The sequence below is a fragment of the Berghia stephanieae genome, chromosome 7 (assembly GCF_034508935.2).
Source record: "Berghia stephanieae isolate SIO BIC M18660-M18661 chromosome 7, UCSD_Bste_1.3, whole genome shotgun sequence".
Classification (NCBI taxonomy): domain Eukaryota; kingdom Metazoa; phylum Mollusca; class Gastropoda; order Nudibranchia; family Aeolidiidae; genus Berghia; species Berghia stephanieae.
The window spans coordinates 43,195,615-43,218,011 of NC_088366.1; the positions used below are offsets into that span (position 1 = coordinate 43,195,615).

The following is a 22,397-nucleotide window of genomic DNA, read 5'->3' on the forward strand; positions in this document are numbered from 1 at the left end:
AGATTTTATTGTGACCTTACAAGTTCTGAACATGTATTCTCCCCTGACAGCTCACATCTCTCTCTCTCTTTCTCTCTCTCTCTTTTTCTCTCTCTCTCTAAATCACTCACTACTCATCAATTCTATTCATCTCTCTAGAAGGTGGTGTTGGGATCGCCATACCAGACCCTATCAACGGCTGCTGCATTGTTGCGGCGAGAGGGCTATTTAAGCAGCCGGGAAATGCATACTGAAATCGACGAAAGCGAATGGTCCACGAAGAGATGAGTGAGTAGGAAAGTGCCAGAAGACAATAGAGAATAAACTTTTTTTTTTCGGCGTTGATGGGGTTTGAACCTTATTGGTAGGACAACTCCGCCTGGCCGGTGAGAGCGTGACTCTACCGTATGAGCTATCCCAAGGCCCTCTATATAGTGTTCCAGGCCGGGAAGCAGGTCCGGAAAAGGGATAGAATAAAAAACTACCAGGCCGACTTTTTAAACATTTTTATTGACTCCAGCATATTTAAAATGTATCACAATGTTATTTCAATATTTTTCCACTACATCATATTGTTTTGAAATAGAATATTATGACCGAAAAACGGATTTGAAGTGAGAACTATTTTACATCTCCGCCGCTATTATTTTAACTAAAGGTATCGCATACGCAATCAGGCCTACGATCATTCCGCCTTTTGTATCGCTATTTCTTCCCGTTGTTCCGCCATTGTTCTGACAACAATGCCTTGATCTGCCAACAAAAGAAAGTTTGTTTCAACTATTTACGGATCGTTGCCTCTCTACAAGATGGATATAAAGACGTCTAATTCCCTTTGAGTGTTGCTCTCTTCAATTTTCAGCGTATCCCAAACAAAGGTGAGTTTTTGTCGCGAGTTTTGAGTGTAGAGTGTGAGTGTGACGAGTGACAATGAGAATGACTGGTAAAAATGGAATGCGAGTTTGGATTACAAAGAGAGTTTTATCTAACTCACAGCTGACTGTTAAATGAAAAAGTAGGTAGATAGACGTCTTAAATGAAGATCAAACTTCCGAAAGCTCCTACATCCCCGGTATTCTTGTATTTTATAATGTTCTAGAGTACTATCTAGATAGTAGGCGGTTTGGGAAGGGGGAAACTTTTTTTAGAAGTTTGTCTCCCCCCTCCCAAACTCCCTACTAGAACATTATAAAAAAAGTTTCCCCATTCCCATTGAAACCCCTACTAGAACAAGAATACTGGGGATGTAGGAGCTTTCGGAAGGCTTCCCGTCAATCTATCTTACTTAGACTAGGCAGTTCGACTGCAAACGGGGCTGATTGTGTCCCAACTCTCAGCTAGCCCATGCCATAGTCATAGGGAAGTTGTGACTGGAAATTGAGGTGGACGTCTTAAAATATGACGTAACATTTTGGCAACACTCATATATTTAAAACCTTTAATTAATCTATTATTATTATTATTATATTATTATTATTATTATTATTATTATTATTATTATTATTACTGTCTACGTACACGGTAACTGGGCACCTATCACTATCATTCGTTTACTGCGTCTTTATCTGTTTATTGTTTGTTTTTGTTAGTTTTTTTCCCTCTTTTTTTGTTACCTATTTTTGTTGTTGTTTTTCAAAAAAATTTTACCATGATGTTTAAAAAAAAAACTTCGATTTTAATTTTCTAAAATTATCTATTTATTTGAGATCAGTATTTGTGGGCCTTGTTTCTTAATGGGGCTATGTGGTCTAGTGGGCAGCTATGTGGTCGAGCGGTATGACACTCGCTTTTTGATCGGAAGGTCCTTGGTTCGAGCTTCGCTTGGCGATAGTTGAGTCCTTAGAAAAGGCTCTTTACTCACATTTTCTCACCGTACTCAGGTTTAAAAAAATGAGTATCTGGCCCTTAACAGCGTTGTCTCTGTCAGAAAAAATTGTATTATCGCCTAACTGGCGTCATGTCTCGTTCTCCATGTTACGTGTTGCTGTTTGTCAGAGACCCTTGTAAAGCGCTTTGAGCATGTTTAGTGGAGATTGTACTATATAAAAGCTCAATTTAATTTTAATTGATCAATTTACTTCGTACTTCCTTACAAAGGGGTAGGTCTGTCCCATCATTGTTTATATTTATTCACCTTATCTACACATTCACACTACACATCTCTTATTCGTCTTGTTTTGTTGATAAAGGGGAAACCAGAAACGTCCACAGTATGTCTTCGTCTAATAAATTGAGGCTTACAATTCAACACTTATCGTTATTTTTAGATGATGTGTAATGTGTACATGTATCTTGTAGTCCTGCTTAAAACAATTGACATTAATCTCTACCCTAATTTCAAATGGTTACTATAAACTAATGTATCTACCTTTTATTTTTTTTTCCCCACAGTATTTGATAACCAACAGTTCGTTCCATGATGGTGAACAAGTGCTGTGTCCCTGGATGTGACAGTAATTATTACAGACTTAATTGTGCGCCAAAAAAGGCATCTTGTTTTGAATTCCCGAAAGATGCAGAACAAAGGAATTCATGGATTAGAAAAATTCCCCGGGAAAACTTGGTTGTGACAAAGTTTACTGTTGTTTGTGAAAAACACTTTCAGGAAGATGATATTATACGTTTTAAAGTCGTTCCTGAAAAAAATGGACAACCACAGAAAACTGTTCGCAGGAAGCGTTTGAAGTTGAAAGCTGGTGCCATCCCATCAGTTTTTCCAAATCTTCCCTCTTACCTCACTACTACCCTTTGCCTCAAAGGGAAAGCCCCAGGAGTAAGAGACAGAGACTTGAGGAGAGAGAAGAGGAAAGTTTTAACGTTTTTTTAGAACAAGATAAAATTTTAAGTTTTGAGCATTTTAAAAATGAAGTGTGTGGATTTCTGCAAAAGTGGAAATATAATGATATTTGTTATACTTTAAAAAATGATTCTGTATATTTGTATGCCACTGCATCGACTGATTCGGATGGATTAACGATTCCTTTTAGTATATGTGTAAAAAATGAATTGAAACTAGATGTGTGGTTAAAAAATGTTCTTGTTTGTAAAAATGACTTGAAATGGATAATTCCGGACTCTAAGCTGTCTACTTGGAGCCAGTTAGAAAATATTTTAAGCCATTATTCTGCAACAGATTTTACATCTTCCTATAATTCAACATTTCATCAGGCAATTAAATTGTTGAATGTCTGCAGAGACAAAAATAATGATGATAGTAATAACAAAGTTTTTGATTTTTTAATTGATCAGTTAAATTTGATAAATCTGTCTCCATCACAGCGTAGATTTTCTGCTGAATGTATGATTGCTTCTTTTTGTATTTATTCAAATTCCCCGACAACTTATCGTAAGTTAAGGGATTCTTTACTTATTCTTCCCAGTGTGCGATATTTACGTTTATTATCTAGCACTGTATCTTTAAAATCAGGTCTGATTGCCAATGATTTTTTAGTGAATGAAATTAAGTACCTGTCAGATAAAGATTTGTATGTTAATCTTCTTATTGATGAAGTTCATGTCAAGTCGAAATTATCCTACAGAGGGGAGCAATTAATTGGACAGGCTACAAATGATCCTGAAAATCTTGCCAAGTCTATGCAATGTTTTATGATTTCTTCTGTCATGTCTAATAAGAAATTAATTGTTGGAATGTTTCCTGTTGTAAAGATGACTTCAGATTTCTTGTTTGAAACAACAAATGATGTAATTTTTAATGTTTGTAAAGCTGGATTTAATGTCATCAGTGTCATTTCTGATAACAATAGAATTAATCGAAAGATGTTTTCTTTACTGACTAAAGACTCAGAAACTAAATTTTTTATACCTAATCCTATTGACAATTCTCTCAAGATTTTTTTATTGTTTGACTCTGTTCATCTTCTCAAATCAATTCGAAATAATTGGTTGAATGTTAAAAACGATAGTCAAACTTTTACTTTCCCCAATTTAGATAGTGAAGTCATAGATAGCAAATGTATTTCTCATGCTTCCTTTTCTGATTTAAAGCATTTATACAGAGTTGAAAAGTCCCAACTTCTAAAAGAGGCCCCTACCTTAACTGGAAATCACTATTCCCACACTCTTTAGAGCGTCAGAAAGTCAGTTTAGCCCTTAAGATATTTAATGAAACCAATATTGCTGCTTTGAAAACCTTAGGTCCTCATTCAGCTTTCACATCTTGGGAGGGTACTGTTAATTTCTTGACTATAGTTTGTCGTTGGTGGGATATGGTTAATATACATCACCAGTATTATGGGAGGAATAAGATTAAACCAGATGCCTCTCCTTTCTTCTCTTGTGAAGATGAAAGACTGAGTTGGTTACTAAAAATGTCTTCATGGCTCAAGAAATGGAACCAGATGCATAAAGAAACTAAGTGTGGTTTTTGTCTTCAGATACATTTTATGCTTTGTCCCATACATTAGAATGTCTAGTTGAATTGATAAGATATGTTTTAACTAAACTTAATTTTAAATTTGTTTTGACTGGAAAATTTCAGACTGATGATCTTGAGGCTCGTTTTGGTCAATATAGGCAGTTATCAGGTGGAAATACTTTGATTTCTGTGGAAGAGATTCTTCAGAATGAAAGAAAATTAACTATAAAGCAGCTTTTAACTATTCATTCTTCCTCTAAAGGCAGCATTCCCTTAAATGTTAAATGTTTTTTATCTGAGTTCTCTTCAGATAATTTGGATGAAAGTGACATGCTTTTCATTCAAAATTTTCCTTTTGAAAATGTTGAAATTCAGTCAGAGTCTTTAGATGTTATTATATATGTTGCTGGCTATGTTGCAAAGAAAGTTATTACAAAAACTGATTGTTCTTTTTGTTGTGAGATTGTAGGAGATAAAAACAAATGTCTTGACTTTTCTATTGATGATAAACTTTTAGAGTATTTTGAAAACCTTAATCACGGTGGCTTAACATATCCATCTCCTGTTCTTGTTCATTTGTTTCAAATTGCACTTTCAATCATGAATGTTGCTGTTAGTAATATGGAACTACATTTTTTGAAGTTAAACAATCAAAAAGATGTCCTAATGAAACTAAATATAGCTTACTGGACAGAGTGTAACCTTCCCATTGAATTTTCATCTGTGTGTACGAATTGCAAGTCTCAAAGAGATAAGTTATTTCAGATATGTATATCAACATTTGTCAACATTTTGTTGAATAATTATTCTAAGAAAGTAAATGAAGCAAACTGTTCTAATCAGATTGTAAATGTAAAAAAAGCCATAAAATTTGCATGATTTGTATTTTTGTCAGAATTTTATATTTGTTTGTTCCTGTTCTCACATAGTGGGCAGGGAGATACATACTGTGTCTTTTATCCCCCTATATCTGTTTCCAACATGCTGTCTTTGTCTTGGGAATGAGATTACTTGGTTTTGTCCTGGCCCTGGACGGACACCCTGGCTGGGAGGGAAACATTTTGGGAGATGATATTTTTTTTCCCTAATAAATCATCTCTGTTATGTACTGTATTATTTTTCCTTTCACCAATGTATGATTTGTAAACAATTGAGTGTGTTCCTCTGGAAGGAGACCTGTGCTTATGTCTGAATGAGACATTGAGTGATCTCAAACTTCGTACACTGATAGTGTGCTCTTGGAATCAACATCTGTTCCCTATTTGAACCAATTCCCCTTTCTCTGCCTTATTTTTGGGTGCTTTAATTGTAATTCTATAACTTTTAACTATCCCATTTTCTTCCTTTTTTACTGGCGCTGATATGACCTAAGTGTTGTAAAACCCTTAAAAACAAAAACAAAAAAACCCCACATATGCTTGTTTAGATTACTGGTTTGTATGTTTTGATAACTATGATGTGTGTAATAAATATAATTGCTTGATTGAGTGATATAATTATTACTTCAACTATACTATAACCGTAATTATGTTTTTGAAATCACAAAGTATAAATATATTTTAAAAGTATGTCACTTGCAATCTCTGTTTTATATTATGTATGATATACAGATTGTTCATGTTAAAAATAAATGTCCCAATGAGATAACTGTAAGAACTGAGTTTTATTTCTTACTCTAGTGTGCAAGCGGATGGTTGGCGGGGCCATAGTAGATGGGAATCCTTTTAAGGTTCTTCCATTGTCATACTGTTTCTTCTTTGGGGGGGGGGGGGGGGGGGGGGGGGGGGGGAAGTATAATTATATGTCTAAAGCTATTGCAAGTGTTCTACAGCTACGACAGTCTCAGTCATTTTTTGGAAATGTATTTTCTTGTCTCTATTCAACTTGTAACTACAAACTGTTTTCAGTTACTTTTCTTTTATCTATCACCTTACTCTCTCTCTCTCTCTAGTGTTCTCTTAACAAGCTTACATACACAGCTGTTCTGTTTGTTCAGTCGTGCTATACGACTGAGTACTTACGTACAAAAAGGGTGTTAGCATATCCCTGGGCCATAATGCATGTTATGGGGTAACCATCATCAATCTATATTTTTTCCTGTAAATATTATATCTTTCGTCACCTATTTTGAAAGATGATATTTATTTCCCTCGTAGTAAATCTACCTCTCTGAAACATCCATGGCAGGGCCTAAAGTCTTGGTATTATTTTAACTTGTCTAACATCTTACTTACCACTGAGCACTTATATGACCTTAGCAGTGAGCATTGAATAACCCGCGTAAAAGTAAAAAAAAAGGAAAGTATAAGAATTCTCACTTTTAACTTTTATACTACTATTATTATTATTACTACAAAGTACTCTATATGGGTAACTTGTGTAACTTTAGCTAAGTCGTTATTGATATTGAAATGAACGAACTTATAAGCGTTAATATTATTTAGAAATAAGATCCTCTAACACTTAACACGTCTTTAAATTGTTTTGTGCGCGAAGAGCTGCACGCCAGCGTACAGGTAAACGATAAAGTGGACAGCGGCGAAGTCGGCCTGTTAGTTTTCGTCCCTCTCCCACGCTTCCTGGCCTGTGCTATATAGAGGGCCTTGGCTATCCACGATCGGAGTTGTCGTACTAATAAGGTCGCGGGTTCAAACCCCATCACCGCCGCAAAAAAAAAAAATGTTTATTCTCTATTGTCTTCTGGCACTTTCCTACTCACTCATCTCTTGTTGTTACCAACATAAAGTGCCTGCTCCACTCACTTTTCCGAATGATCCATGTCATCCCGGACACTACAGATAAAAAGATGCAATGGCGAAACGGCTTGCTGCCCGCCAAATGATGCCGTGCTCGCGTCGAGCGAGTCTCCTAAGTTACCGAGTAATTCGATGCTACAAGCGATATCCGACAAGACGTGTATTTTGTCCCACATTGTGGAGTCATTTTTTGCTTAAAATTGGCCTTCATCAAAGCTAAGAGCAACTTGCATATCTTTTGCACATTTGACTCCTTTTTGCATGCGTATTCATCTAATCTTGATGTTTATTTTTCACTTTTAAAATGCACAAAACCGCGGGGCCAGACAATCGCCCAAATTCCTAGTGAGGTGTAGTACTTGACGACCACGCAATATGACGTCAAGTGCTACATAATATATAGTTATAACAGACGGGAACTCATTTCTTTACAACGATAAATATATCATGATAAACATTAAAATTAAAGTGAAAAACAAAAAACTTAGGCTATTCTTCTAATAAATAAAAAAGATTAAACTTAACTACGGTATGCTTTTTCATGACATCACGTATTAAATATATTATGGATAAGACTGGTTGGTTGTAAAGAACATAATTCTGTGAAATCCCACACTCTTTCTAGACCTAGATAATGTTCTTTTAGGTTCCATGTCCAATATTTCATTGCCTTTTTTTGTGATGATAAAGGTTTTTTAAAAGTAACAGACAGAAGAAACAAATAATATTATACGCAAACAACAGACATAACATAAGCTTTAGCGATTAGGACGCTTCAATAGCTTGATTCCTCCGTGGACTCTGTAATGTTGTAAGTAAACGTCTTGTAATATTTCGTAGCCGCAAAGTCGAATGTTAAAAAAGGAAAAAACATGTCAGTAAAAACGTATCTTGCCTTACAACACGAGTCATAAATCCCATATTGTCCCAGCAATCATTCAACAATTATGTTCAACTGAATTGATCAATAGTTATAAATTTGAGTACGTTTGAACAAAAATGTCACGGGCTGAACAAATAACTCTACAATTCAAATGTCATTATCTTTTTTATTTCTATAGATAATCAATACCGATTTATCAAACTTACTCATTTTGTCAACTTTTTAAATCCAAAAACTCGGCATTGTAAAATTAATCAATTTCCATCCGTGTTGGTAATTTCAACATTTCTCTTATCAAATTCTCTCAATGCGTGTACAATAGTATTGGTATCGTCCCCTCTGAGCAATGCACTGCAATATTCTAAACATAAAATCATTTTAATTTTATTACTTTGACCAGAAACTTTTACTTTAAATCGAAATACATTTATTTGCAGGTCTGATAACCTAATTCCTTGTCATTGCTGGTAATGGAAATCTCAAAACATGACGCAAAATATTGTCCATTACAACAATATTAAACTAAGCCCATAAGTGGATTCGGATGTCAGACCTGCATATATGTACACGTCGCTTTAAATATATCCATAGATTAAGAGGATCTTGAGAATGTCTCAGAACTGTCATTTTTTTAAAGGTTCAGTTTGAAAGCTTTGTTGACAATTTGAGAAAGGGGGGTGGGGTAGTCATCTTAATCGAACAACTTTTGGAGTGCATGCTTTCTTGCCAAAATAGAATTAAAGTGTTTTGTCAGAATACAGCAGTGTTAAAAATAAATGATCAAAGTTTCCTGTTTAGTCAAATTGCTCTCAGCGAATCCAAATAGACAATCTAGTCATTAAGGAGCAATTATTGCACGTATTCCAAATCCTTTGAGGATAAACAGCTTTTGATTCACACCTTTAGGAAATGTTCTTCGGAGAGATATCGATTATAGATATCTTGCAAGTTAAAAATACAATTAAGCTGGTACCTTTGAAATGTAAATGTACATGTATACCTTCTCAATCGATTAAACAATTTCAAGATACTCAAAGTCTGTTTCAAACAATGATAAAACCATTACTCAAACATACTTTAAACACTTTGCCAATGTCACAAAGGTTTCTATGTATTTATTAAACACCTGACGTGGCTAGATGTACTGAAAGAGGGAGAAACAAATAATTGTAGGTATTTGCATAATATTGGTTAGTGTATCCCCAACGGTTAAATTTCTATTCAAATCAAACAAAATAATTCTCCTCCCAACTACGTATAATCATAAATAACCCCTTAGCCAAGAGAACACGCGTCACCTTGTCTTTGCCCAAGGGGATCTACTAGGGGCGACTTGCACTCGTTAATAACTTTCCGCATCGGAAGAATAAATTAATGTTCACGAGTAGGGGTGAGAAAGAAACATGAGAAAAATACTTCGTTTTTGTTTAGACTATAAATATAAAGAGAGGCTCTAAAGTTTGGGTTTCGTATCTCCCAACAAGCTGGTAACTTGTTTTAGTTTTAGATCCATTCGCGTATTTCATTGTCCTTCTATTTTAAAAAATAATAAAGGAGAGAAGTGTGGCAACTTCATACATTAATGTTAGACCTCTCATTGTTCCCTCCATTTCTCGTATGTCAGACCTTCAACATTTGACCTTTCTGGCACAATTTCTTACTGTTCGAATTGACGGGACATTATAATTATCACAAAGATAGTATGTGTTTCTACAGGAGAATTGACAACAAGCGTTGAAAAGTACAACTCACAGCGAGAGGGATGCAGCAATGCCAACCTTAGAGTTGACTTGGAAACACACGTTGATTGAAACGTCATCATTGACACAGTCTCCAATTCATTTAAACTTTGAAAATGAAGTTACTATAATATATGACGTCATTACGACATAAATTTTGATCTGTGTTAGTCGACATTTAATGAGAACCCGAATTGTTATGGATATTTTCGTCATGGAAATACTCTCGACCCATCACAACGTCCATCAAAACAACGTTGCATTTTATTATCCTACCTGCAATAAATGTGGACACGAGTGACTCTTGAATATCTCGAGGAGGGAAATTTCATTTTGACGCAGATCTTGTACCTAGGTCGATATATTAAGGAGTCTTAACATAATTGGGAAGGTTCTTTAATTTTTTAATTATTATTTTTTTTTTTTTTGGATTCATGGACCTACAGCTCCAATAAATATATACTAGTCCTCTGTATCCACCTAACTCTATACTTACCAGTCCCTTCATGGTGTTTGTTGGATACAACAGCATTGTTTTGATTTTGTTTGTTTTTAGGAGTTTTACGGCTCTTTCAACACTATTTAGGTCATTTAAGCGACCGTTTCTTTCTTTTATCAATTTTTATCGGCCTTCAGAAGCCATAGCTGCTCAATCGTGTTAGTCGTAATAACATTTTATAAAACCATACTAGTTATATGTTTGTTATTTTAAAATATTCATTTACAATTTCTGCAGTTCACATTTCTGCAGATACTTTAAAATTGTTAGCGGATCGTTTGACTGGCACAGAGACTTTAAGTCCCTGGTTTCATAATGTTGTGACTTTTCTGTTCTGTGTACACTCTATCAAAATATGTCGAACTGTGAGGTCACAGTTACAGCTTCTGCAGAGGGTTTTTTTAAAATCCCTCTCTAGAAGGAAACTGTGAGTGAGGGCAGTATTCCGATCCGGAGTCCAGTTATTCTGACCTCGTCTTTTCTTTTTAGCCCCGAGTTGGGTCTGGGGCCGAGGTCAGTTTTGATTTCTTTCAATTTGTTTTGAACGTCTCGACTCCAGGATCGTTCCCACTCCTTTTGGACGTGCTTTTTTATAATTTATTTTAAGCTTCAAATCTGCGTGACGGATTTTACTGCTCTCTGGCAATTCCTGGCTCATTGCCTCTTTTGCCAGTCGATCCGCTTTTTCGTTTCCCTGGATACCCACCTGGTTAGGTACCCAGAGAAAAACTTTCTTCTTTTTTGTGTGTGTGCAATTTATTTGCACCTTCAAATATACTTGTGATTCTTAGATAGGTGCAATCAAAATTTGAAAGCCCCTTGAGTATGGATAACGAGTCAGACAAGATTAAGAATTTGTATTTATTCGATCTCTCAGCCAAACGGAGAGCTTTTAAATTTAGGATTGCTTTCAATTCCGCTGTAAAGACGATCCAGGCGAAGTAATCCGGTGCCTTCCGATGAGTGATAGGCACACCCTACTGCATCTGCACTCTTTGAACCAACTGTGAAGATATGTGTGTAGTTCGTGTATGTTTGTAATATTGCTTTTAGTGTCTGTTTGTATAGGTCTGTTTGTGATTTTTCAAGTTTTGTTAAATCCAAGTTTATGTTCGGTCTATGTATAGACCATGGTGGTGTCTCTGCCTGTTCGTATGGATGTATCCTATCTAAACTGATGTTCATGTCTGCAACGTCTTGTTCTACTACTACTATATAATGGTGGTGTCTTTTTTTTTTTTTTTTGGGTGCTTGCGAAATTCTTCTTGAGTGTTCTATCCGTTCAGTGTACGTGTTTGTGTGCTGGGTTGTCGTGTAGCGACATACTAGAGAGCCAGTTTTTTTTCCTCCTGAGATACGGAGGTGGCTCAACTGCCTCAGCATAAAAGCTTGCCAGTGCAGGAGTGCGGAAAGCTCCAAGTGCCAAGCGCAGCCCCTGGTGATGAATTGGGTCGAGCATGCCTAAGTAGGATGCTTGTTGACCATTTTATCCATCAGCTTGCACAGGCAGCTGGTGATTGAGATTGGTCGATAGTTTGAAGCGTCTGAATATTATTTCCCAAGTTTTAGGATTGGAATCACAGTGCCCATATTCCAACTAGGTGGAAAAGTCTGCGTTGACAATATCTTGTTATAGATATTCAAAAGGACAACCAGACACTAGACTGTCTTGTGGAAGAGGACGGAGTATTTCATAGCTAATTTTGTCAGGACTCGGTGCTGTGACATTTGTGTCACAGAGGCAGGCACCCAGTTCCTCAAGTGTGAATGGTTTGTTGTAGTCTTCAGCGTTTGTAGATGTGAAATTTATTTGTGTTTTCTGCGTCCTGTTTATGGCGCAGAAATTGAGGTGTGTGATTTGCAGACGAGGAGTTTGCGCCATCCTCTCGGCCAGAGTGTTGCGACTTCTTCGGTTTCAACCACGGATCCATCGGGACGTGTCAAGTGGTTGAGTGAATCGCTATCAGACCCCTTCAGTTTCCGTATCCTCTTCCATCCCTTATTTAGGGGTGTCTGGCTATTTATTTTTGAGACAGTCCTGGAAGGATCTCCGTTTATTTTCCCTGAAGATCTTCCTACATCATGCTCAAAGTTTTTAAAATGGTGTGAGGTTCTCAGGGGTTGGGAATCTCATCACGTTCCTGTATGCTTTTTTTTTCTTCTCTCGTAAGGCCACTCGACATTCATCTGTAAACCAGCGATTGTGTTTTCTTAGTCTCCCAGAGGTTGTTGGTATTGTCGAGTTGCAGATATTTGTTGGAATATTTGTAAATGTGTCATAGCTTTCCAAATCTGTCGTAAGGAGTCTGTGACACTCCTGTGAGAAAGTTTCCCAATCTGCTCGCTGAACACTCCAACGTTTGGGCCTGTGTTTTCTTAGTCTCCCAGAGGTTGTTGGTATTGTCGAGTTGCAGATATTTGTTGGAATATTTGTAAATGTGTCATAGCTTTCCAAATCTGTCGTAAGGAGTCTGTGACACTCCTGTGAGAAAGTTTCCCAATCTGCTCGCTGAACACTCCAACGTTTGGGCCGTGGGACCCTTGAGGTCAGGGTGATGTTGAGACAGGCTGGAAAATGGTCAGAGCCATGATCGTCATCGATCACAGTCCATGTGCGTTCTGGAGCTAGGATGGGATCACAAAAAATGAGATCAATGGCAGACGTGCATTTCCCCTCTGGTTTGTGTCTGTGTTTCCCCAGAGACTGTGAGCGTTGAAGTCCCCTATTATCACATAGGGGGAAGGAAGTTGGTTCAGAAGTCCCTTTAGCTCAGCAGACTGGAGGCGATGATCTGGTGGGATGTAAACAGAGCGGATGGTGATTGGTCTGTGTAATGTCACTCTCACTGCTATTGCATGTAGATTGGTTCTTGTTGTTATCAAGCGGTGGGGAGTGCTCTTCTTGGTGAGAATTGAAACTCCATCGCACGATTTCTGGCCATCAGAGTGAATCAGATGAATCAGCTGCGTAGCCTTTGACTGTGTAGTCGTCTGTCGGTAATTTTGTTTCCTGCAAACAGACTACATCAGGATTCCTCTGGAGGAGGAAGTCCAATTCTGTTCTATTTGATATGATCCATCTGATGTTCCAGGAAATTAATCTTGTCTAACAAGGCATCCCAATTTTTTGAGGGGAGGTTAGGTCCTATTTCATCAGTATACTTTTGATTGTAAATAGATTATTTGCAAACTTCCATGGGAACCAATATATCATCTTATCAATATTTTCATTGCCCTGAAAAGGCAGTAGTAAATAAATAATAGATAACGAGGCCATCAATGCTGTTGTAACCCCGTTTGGTGTCCGGGTTCCCTCAACTGGGAGGGTGCAAGAATGGAACCACCGTAAGCTCATGCGTGCCCTTTAGCCCTTTCACTTTAATTCTCCTTACCTCCATTAGAGAAGGAGGCCCTGTGGAAGGCCTTTAGCCCTTTCACTTTAATTCTCCTTACCTCCATTAGAGAAGGAGGCCCTGTGGAAGGCCTTTAGCCCTTTCACTTTAATTGTCCTTACCTCCATTAGAGAAGGAGGCCCTGTGGAAGGCCTCTCAGTTTTTAAGGGTGTTTTTATTTTTTTGAATCCTTGGGAATTTTTGGTTCCTCAGAGTACTTTGACTTATTGGGGCATGGATCCCCAGATGGTGTTGCTAGTGGCTCCATATTCTGGGAGAGGGCTCAAGGGAGTGGAGTGGGGGGGGGGGGGTCAACTTCCACGCCTATGAGGGGAAAATTGTTATTTGTTTAGGGAAGGAGGGGGGGGGGGTTGGAGGTCGCCTTGAGGGTGGATGTGGAGGGGTTGCAGGTTCCACATATTGAACTTCCAATTTGTCAAAAAGATTTTTTGACAGACACATTTGCGACCTTTCGACTTACTCTTGAGTTGTTTTTTTTTTTTTTTTTTTACTAGACTGTCCTTCGTCGATGCAATTTTGCCATGGCTGTTTTGGTTGTTACCAGCAGCCCTAGTAACTTCTGCATAACTCTTGGCAGAAACAGCGACCTTCCGAGGGGGGCAGATCACTGCTTTTGCCTGAGCAAACGTACCACCGTAAGTGGCTCGATATATCAAGATTGCCTTTTATTCTTGACACTTAGGACAATCTTTTGAATATCCTGCATGCTTGCCTTGGCAGTTCGGGTGACAAGGGTCCACTTTGCAGTTTTCCTCATTGAGGTCTTCTTTGCCGAAGCGGGGACATGCAGCTTTACGGCGGCAGGTCGTCTTCGTATGGCCATACCGATGGCAGTTGAAACATCTCATGGGGTTCAGGACGTAAGGTCGAACTTCCAAGTCGTGGTATTCAATTTTCAATCTCGACTGGTGCCGTCGCCACGGCGGATGCTAAACCACCGTGCTTCAACAACGCCCTCCAGTTCCTTAACCATATCCTGCTCTGAACATCCTACCAGATCTCTGCTTCGAATGACACCCTTTGACCTGTTGAGGCCCCTGTGAGCCTCAACGGTGACTGGAATTTCAGAGAAACGGGTGCATTCAAGGAGGTTATAACTCTCCTTTCGACCTTGCACCTGAATCATTAGAGTGCCTGAATTGTTTCTGGTAACTGCTCTTGGCGTTCTGGCGACACATGCTTTGAGTGCCTTACTGATGGTGAAGATACTCAGAGTGGACATTGTCCTCTTTTGCTTTTATTACCAGGAAAGGTGAGAATTTTGGAGTCGCCATTCCTGGTAGGTCCTCTATTGTCAGAGGAGTATTATTTTTTTTTCTTTCTCGTCTAGGATGGAGCTTGTTGGGGAGAGTTTGTAATCGAATTGGCCATGATAAAGTAATAATTAATTCCACCGGGCTATATTGTGCCCACTAACACGGCTCAGTCCCACACAAAAAAGGACTCGAGAGATGGAGTTGGGGGACATCCTTTCTCCAGGCCATTCTTTCGATTGACCCAAATCTTTGCGTTTGCACAAAGACTGGTTGCTGATTCAGATATAACAGACCATGATCAAAAAAGAAGTTTCATAGGGGACAGGGACTAGATATGGTTTTGAATCTAATCCTTCCAATCCCTTTTCCTATAGGGAGGGGAGTGCCAAAAAAGTAGATTTGGCAGCTCTGCATTAGGTAGTTCATGCCATCTACAAGGTAGGTTACACACCCGTCTTTAGAGAAGCGTCAAGCCAAAGTGGAGTGTTGGGGAAGAAACACCCTCGCAAAGTGACCCCCCCCCCCTCCTTTCAGCCTCCAGGATTAATAACTCTTCCTTATTGGGGTCCTCTTGGAACTGCGCACTCTCAGCAGAAAGGTGCCTGCTATGCAGGATTTTGAAAGAAATATCTACTCATTGAACCCATTTCCACGGTACAGGGAACAGAGATACAGGGGGATAGAAGACATTTAAGAAAGACTCCTTCGATTTTCTCTTTGTCCTGGCAACTCAAATTTGATGAGGAAGGGGAATTTGGAATCGTTTGGGAAATGGGGCATGGAATTGAAGCCATAGCTCAAATATGGTAAAAGGGGGTGGGATTTGTGCTATGCCATCGCCTTACCAGCCCTCTGAAAACATAACCATCATTCCTGAAAACATCTTTTATTTGCTACGTTCATGGGATTCGGGGGGGATGGGGGGGGGAGGAGGAGGTTGGGGATGATTGCCAGGACAACAAGAAAAAAAAAAGAAACAAACAAACAAGTGAATGAAACAATATTTACAAAGGGCTGGGATGTTTGGTCAGTGGAGCCACCATGTTTCTCCATACACTTTTCTCACCAGTCGGGTGGTTTTTCGTTGGTTACCACCAAACCTGAATGGCTCTTTTAGTCGCCTCTTACGATGCACGCATGTGCTTACGGTGGTTCCATTCTTGCACCCTCCCAGTTGAGGGAACCCGGACACCAAACGGGGTTACAACAGCATTGATGGCCTCGTTATCTATTATTTATTTACTACTGCCTTTTCAGGGCAATGAAAATATTGATAAGATGATATATTGGATCCCATGGAAGTTTGCAAATAATCTATTTACAATCAAAAGTATACTGATGAAATAGGAAGTGATAAAAGATCTGGGGATCCATATTAAATCAAATAAAAACCAATAGTTGAATGAATTGTTTGATCTTCTCTTTCATTTCTGGTCTTGATTCAGTATATATAATATATATATATATATATATATATATATATATATATATATATATATATATATATATATATATATATATATATATATTTGCTGTTTTTATGGGGTTTTTTTTAAATATTTTTTACAGCGAACAAAATGGTTGGAACAACGTATAATGTACCCAATGTACCAGGGTTAAAGATGAACAAGTTAGAAACGTTCAATACCTCACCTACGATTCCTGTTGATTATGGAGCATCACAAGAAGGGGGCATTGTAAGTGACGAAATCCGAGATATTTTCCAGCTGACAATATGGAATGCAATGCTGCCCCTGAACGTGTTAGGCATTGCAACAAACATAATCAATATTCGGGTGTTTGTAGAACAAGGTGTCCGCCATGACAGTACGAATATTGGTTTCGTTTGTCTGTCCATCTGCGATATGATAAGTTGTATTACCATGATCCCATTATCCCTGTGTTACATCGCCAAGTTTACACTTGGCCTTGCGATTTTTTATACATGCCATGCCTTCGGGGCAATGATTGGGCACATACATATCATAACGCAATGGATAAGTAATTGGACGACGGTCTACATATCTCTGATAAGGAGTTTCTCAGTCATCTTTCCTCTAAAGGTAAAACAAATGTTCACGCCAAAGACCACCATTATTGGGATGGCATCTATCTTTATCATTGCTTCACTAATCGAAATCATATATCCAGCGTTTACCCGTCTCGTATGGGTTTTTCTACCTGAATACAACACAACAAGTGCCTTCATACTCGATACACCAACATCGCAGATTATCTTCTTCTATAAACACCTCCTTGTAAATCAGATATCTCCTTTTGTAACGGTTATTATAGTTTCTATCAACACAGCACTCATGATACGAAAACTCAATGAAGTAAAACAGTGGCGTTTACAAAATTCAAGCGATTCGAGCAGAGTTTTCAAAGGAGGCAATTCGTCTAAATCGGCAAAGAAATCACTGTCATCAAAGGATATTGAGCTAATCAAATTTATTAACACTACAACATCCATATTCCTTGTGTGTATTTTGATGGGGTTTTTACCAAGTGTGGCAGTCGTGGCATTACCTGGTGTCAGTTTTTCTGGAATAAACAGAAACCTGTTCCGTGTAGTTTTTCCCATTCGATTTTTATTCGATTCTATAAATTCATCGATCAATTTCTTTTTTTATATTCGTGTTTCCAGTCGTTATAGAACTGCTTTTGCCACCTCGTTCAAGAAGTGCTCGAATTTGTATTAAAAAAACACTGGATGAAACATCAATATCTTATTTGGTGGGGGGTGGAAGGGGTGGGAAGAGGAGAGGAACTCGACTCCTTAGACAAACAATTAATGTAAAAAAAAACAAAAAACAAACAAACATTTTAAACAACATGAAGCAAGTTGTCATTTCACGTTGTTCAAATTGATCGGTCATCTAATACGGCATACATATCTATCATTGTTATTTTTTAAAATCAACTTTAACCAAAAGACAGTCGTGAGCAAATAATGTGAGTTTGATGACAAAAAAAAAACACAAAATATTGCTCCTTCAGAAAGCAGAAATATCCTGACACAGTTCCTTAGGGCAACTTAGAACGTACATTAAATATATCAGTTTTATGTCAACCCAGAACCACTTCTTAAGTTATGTTACAGTGCTTATCTTCAAACAAATGAAGTAACGCGTTCTTTTTGTTGATTTCTTTATCAATGGTGATATTAGTATAAAGTAAAATTGATTCGTAGAATTGATTTTTGTCTGGTCTATTTTGTTAAATGAAGAAATGCCTTTATGGGTCATCCGCAAAACAAAAGACAATATAACTAGAGGGTTTATCACATCTGCATGCCAATATAATGGCATTATCCCAGTGCAGATACAGACTTCCTGGAACAAAACAGGCTGATTGCATAGGACAGTTCGCCTGGTATGTATTAAAACCTGCCTCTTTATATTATGTGTCTTTGTATTCTAGCCGAACGGCACTCGGCTAGGTCCCTGATTTAGTCCCACTATAGTACCTAAGAATCATACGTCAGCGTCTTGGAGAGAATATGCCTTAAAGATTGCCAGCGCAGGTCAACCATCGAGAATTTGAAGTGGGCATACTTTGGCCACATCAATTGACACACTTCAAAAGAAAAGCTTTGCATGGAGTATGGAGGGTGCCTACAGGGCAAGCGGAGCAGGTGAGAGGGGGAGGGGGGGGGGGGGCAAGGAGGAGGTAGTCTGGAGACATCGCGGACTGGATGGGGAGAAAAACCACAGAGACAGGATGCAATGCAAATATGGAAACCAGGAGCTCAATTCTTATGGGCTATTTAGAATTGATTGTTTCAGTGATGATCTTGAATATGTGCTGTCGAAAGAGTGGTCACTTTCACCTGTGTTAAAGGTGTTACTGACATTACCATACTATGCCACATTTGCCTCACAGAATGTAATTGCCGATCTCATCGGGGTTTCGATGCCAACTGCGGCTATGTGGTCTAGTAGTATGACACTCGCTTTCGGATCGGAAGGTCCTGGGTTCGAGCCTCGTTCGGCGCATAGATGAGTCCTTGGACAAGGCTCTTTACTCACATTCTCTCACCGTCAGATGTAAAATGAGTAGGCTACCTGGCCGTTAACAGAGTTGTCTCTGTCCGAAAAAATTGTAATATCGCCTAACAGGCGTCATGTACCGTCCTACATGTTAAATGTTGCTGTTGGCCAGGGACTAGTGCGGGGCGGTCCTTGGCAAGCTTAAGGACCACGGTCCTACGGTCCCTGGGAAATGAAAACCGCAAGGACCGGTCCTAGGACAGGTCCTTTTCGACATTGAACATTCCTGAGACTGTCGGAAGTTCGAACCGTTTTGACCTTTGGGACCGTGGGATCGTTCATTCTTGAACCGTTAAAAGACCGCTACACGATGAAAACCGTGGTCTACAGGAGTAAAACACACGGAGTAGTCACACTCATTTCAAATTGTAACCTAATTAGAGAAGAGGGGTGATGCCTTCTTTATTTGCTCACCGTACTTCATTGTTACTTCGATAATTTAATAAAATTTGAAATTTATCCCCATTAACGGAGATAATGGCATCGCCCAAGGCGTTGATCGAGTTGTTCGTGGCGTTGATACACACACGCAACCCCTCCCCCCCCCCCCCCCCACTCCCCACACACACACACACACATTAGAGGGCAGTGAGCATTGAAGAGTAAGAGAGAGACGTGAAGTTATAATAAGAGGGGGTGGATGCGGTAATAAGTTAATAAGTAATAAGTGGTGTCCATGGTGACTTTTCGCCAGATCTAACAAACCCAGCTACCCATTCACTGCTGAGTAGACAGGGACTCAGAAAAAACTCGACTGCACCCGGGATCGATCTCTGGCCCTTTGCGTACAAAGAGAGTGCTCTATCAACTGAGCTATCGGGGTCCCCAAATATTCTATTGGACTTTTTTAAAATACAGACGTTATAACTGAGGTTTTTGGAAGGAAGAAACTAATGAAACTCATATTATTTGATTAGTTAAAACACCAAACGAAATTTTAATATTATTGTATTATTTTAAATGACAACAATGCGATAGAAAGGAGTGGTGACAAGAGATGGACAAAAGAAAACAAAAAATCGGACTTGCTACTTGCTAGGTTCGACACACACACACACAAACACACACACAAACACACACACATCTTTAGTAGTCACATGCATTTCAAACAATAACCCATTAGAGAAGAGGGGTCATGCCTTCATCATAGATCATTGTCATTGCGATCATTATGGTGTAGTAAATTTTGAAATTTACCCCGTATAATGGAATCGTCCAAGGCGTTTGCCTCCTGTTCCCCCCATCTCACACACGAAAGGGCGGTTTGCGGAGTGGAGGGAGGTGGTCGTCTGCCTCTATGGTCGTCTGTGTCGTTTAGTGTATGGCAAAGGGGGGTGGGTGCGATTAATTAAGTGGGATGGGTGGTGATTGGTGGAAGATAGGCAACCGAGCCAACGAATCGCTGGGGAGGTAGTATGGCGCGAGACCGTTGAAAGGTGATAAGAAGTGAGGACCGCCGCCGGTCTTCCACTATGGGACCGATCCCCGGTTCACAGCTAAAAGACCGTGGGACCGGCCCAAGGACCGGTCCTCAGCGCGGCACTACCAGGGACCCCTTGTACAGCGCTTTGAGCATGTTTAGTGGATATTGCGCGATATAAAAGTTCAATTTGTTTTAACTCTGTGTCGAAGTGTTATAAGTGATTGACGTATATTATTATTATTATCACTATTTTTTTTTTTGCATGACTCTCTCTCTCTCTCTCTCTCTCTCTCTCTCTCTCTCTCTCTCCCCCCCCCCCCCCCCCATAGGACAGTTCGGCTGGTATGTATTATGTATTATGCGTCTTTGTATTCTAGCCAAACGGCACTCGGCTAGGTCCCTGATTTAGTCCCACTATAGTACCTAAGAATCATAAGTCAGCGTCTTGGAGAGAATATGCCTTAAAGATTGCCAGCGCAGGTCAACCATCGAGAATTTGAAGTGGGCATACTTTGGACACATCAATTGACACACTTCAAAAGAAAAGCTTTGCATGGAGTATGGAGGGTGCCTACAGGGCAAGCGGAGCAGGTGAGAGGGGGAGGGGGGGGGGGGGCAAGGAGGAGGTAGTCTGGAGACATCGCGGACTGGATGGGGAGAAAATCCACAGAGACAGGATCAGAAAAAATTGTAATATCGCCTACCAGGCGTCGTGTACCGTCCTACATGTTGAATGTTGCTGTTGGCCAGGGACCCCTTGTACAGCGATTTGAGAATGTTTAGTGGATATTGCTCTATATAAAAGTACGTGGAGACTGGGGGGGGGGGGGGGTCGCCTCTTGCGTAGGCCAGACTTGAAAGTCAGACCTCCAGGCAGTCACATGAATATCACAAACCCTTGTAAGTCCGGGTCCACGATCTAGACAGGGCCTACATTATGGGACTGCTCATATAAATTAGGCCCATGGGCCCGTTGTCATGAACGCAGACTAGCGCTTTGTCTCTGACTTTAGTCAAGGACTTGAAAAAATCAGAAATGTGAGCTGAACAAGCAAGTCCCAGACTAAAATCACGGCATCTTCGTAACTATTTGTTTGTTTGTTGCTTTAGGTCTCTTCCAACACAATTGAGGTTATATGAGAGATCGCTGAAACAAAAAACAAGCAATCTAACAAAAATAGTACAAATGTAAATCAAAATCATAACCTAAAGATATCATAAGCTAAATTATAAATAACCAAGAACAAACAGGCAGAAGATTTACAGAAAAAAAAAATCCCCTGTCAAAAATACAATCACAAACCAAAGAAGCAGGATAGGCTAGTAAAGAGAAGAAGAAACGACATCACTATCGGATCGTATACCCATGCGAACATCATAGGTATATGCAGCGGCGTGGCATGCTTACAGTATAAAGTGGTGCCAGACGAAAATGACTTACACATGCTACATGTGTAAATATAAAAGAAAGAAAAAAAAAACTTACATACTTGTAAAGTAAATTTGCATGGTGATGTTTCTATTCCTACAAATCTTTTCAATAGTTTGTTTATATAAATCACGAACGAATATATTGATTGGAGTTTGGACACTGAGGGAAATGGCTAAAGGGACACATGCAGACATTGAATGTCAATCGAACAAAGGGTTATTTCAAAACTTACAAAGCGTAAGAATGTAAACAGCCCATGGCCTATTAAAAGAGTACTGTAGTTACGTCATGAAACAGCCCCATTCCACTTCGGAAATCAAGCATGACACCATACAAGATCTCTCTCTCTCTCTCTCTCTCTCTCTCTCTCTCTCTCTCTCTCTCTCTCTCTCTCTCTCTCTCTTTCTCTCTCTCTCTCTATCTATCTATCTATCTGTGTGTGTGTGTGTGTGTGTGTGTGTGTGTATGTGAGATGAACGCGCACGCACACACACAAAGTCAAACACGCATATTCACGCGAAGATCATGCATTTAGCATATAGCATCACTATCAAGAAATGTTTGACTTAACTCGTTCTCATTCCTTCATA

At 39.2% G+C, this 22,397-nt stretch overlaps 1 protein-coding gene and 1 long non-coding RNA gene across 4 annotated transcripts; both read left to right on the plus strand.

The window, feature by feature from the left end:
* The first annotated feature begins 748 nt into the window (after positions 1-748).
* On the plus strand, positions 749-6,010 carry LOC144977293 (uncharacterized). Its single transcript, XR_013646289.1, has 2 exons — positions 749-857; positions 2,371-6,010. It is a non-coding gene; the product is annotated as an uncharacterized LOC144977293 (long non-coding RNA).
* Positions 6,011-9,292: 3,282 nt separating this feature from the next.
* Positions 9,293-18,090, plus strand: LOC144976233 (uncharacterized). Of its 3 annotated transcripts, none has more exons than XM_078920412.1 (2): positions 9,293-9,383; positions 16,470-18,090. In XM_078920412.1, the coding sequence occupies exons 1-2, from the start codon at positions 9,368-9,370 to the stop codon at positions 17,600-17,602; spliced, it is 1,149 nt and encodes a 382-aa protein (XP_078776538.1). In that variant the 5' UTR covers positions 9,293-9,367; the 3' UTR covers positions 17,603-18,090. The 3 variants fall into 3 exon arrangements, with proteins under 3 accessions (XP_078776538.1, XP_078776540.1, XP_078776539.1); XM_078920414.1 differs by having other exon boundaries at positions 9,350-9,480; XM_078920413.1 differs by lacking the exon at positions 9,293-9,383 and adding an exon at positions 9,398-10,123.
* The last annotated feature ends 4,307 nt before the right edge of the window (positions 18,091-22,397 follow it).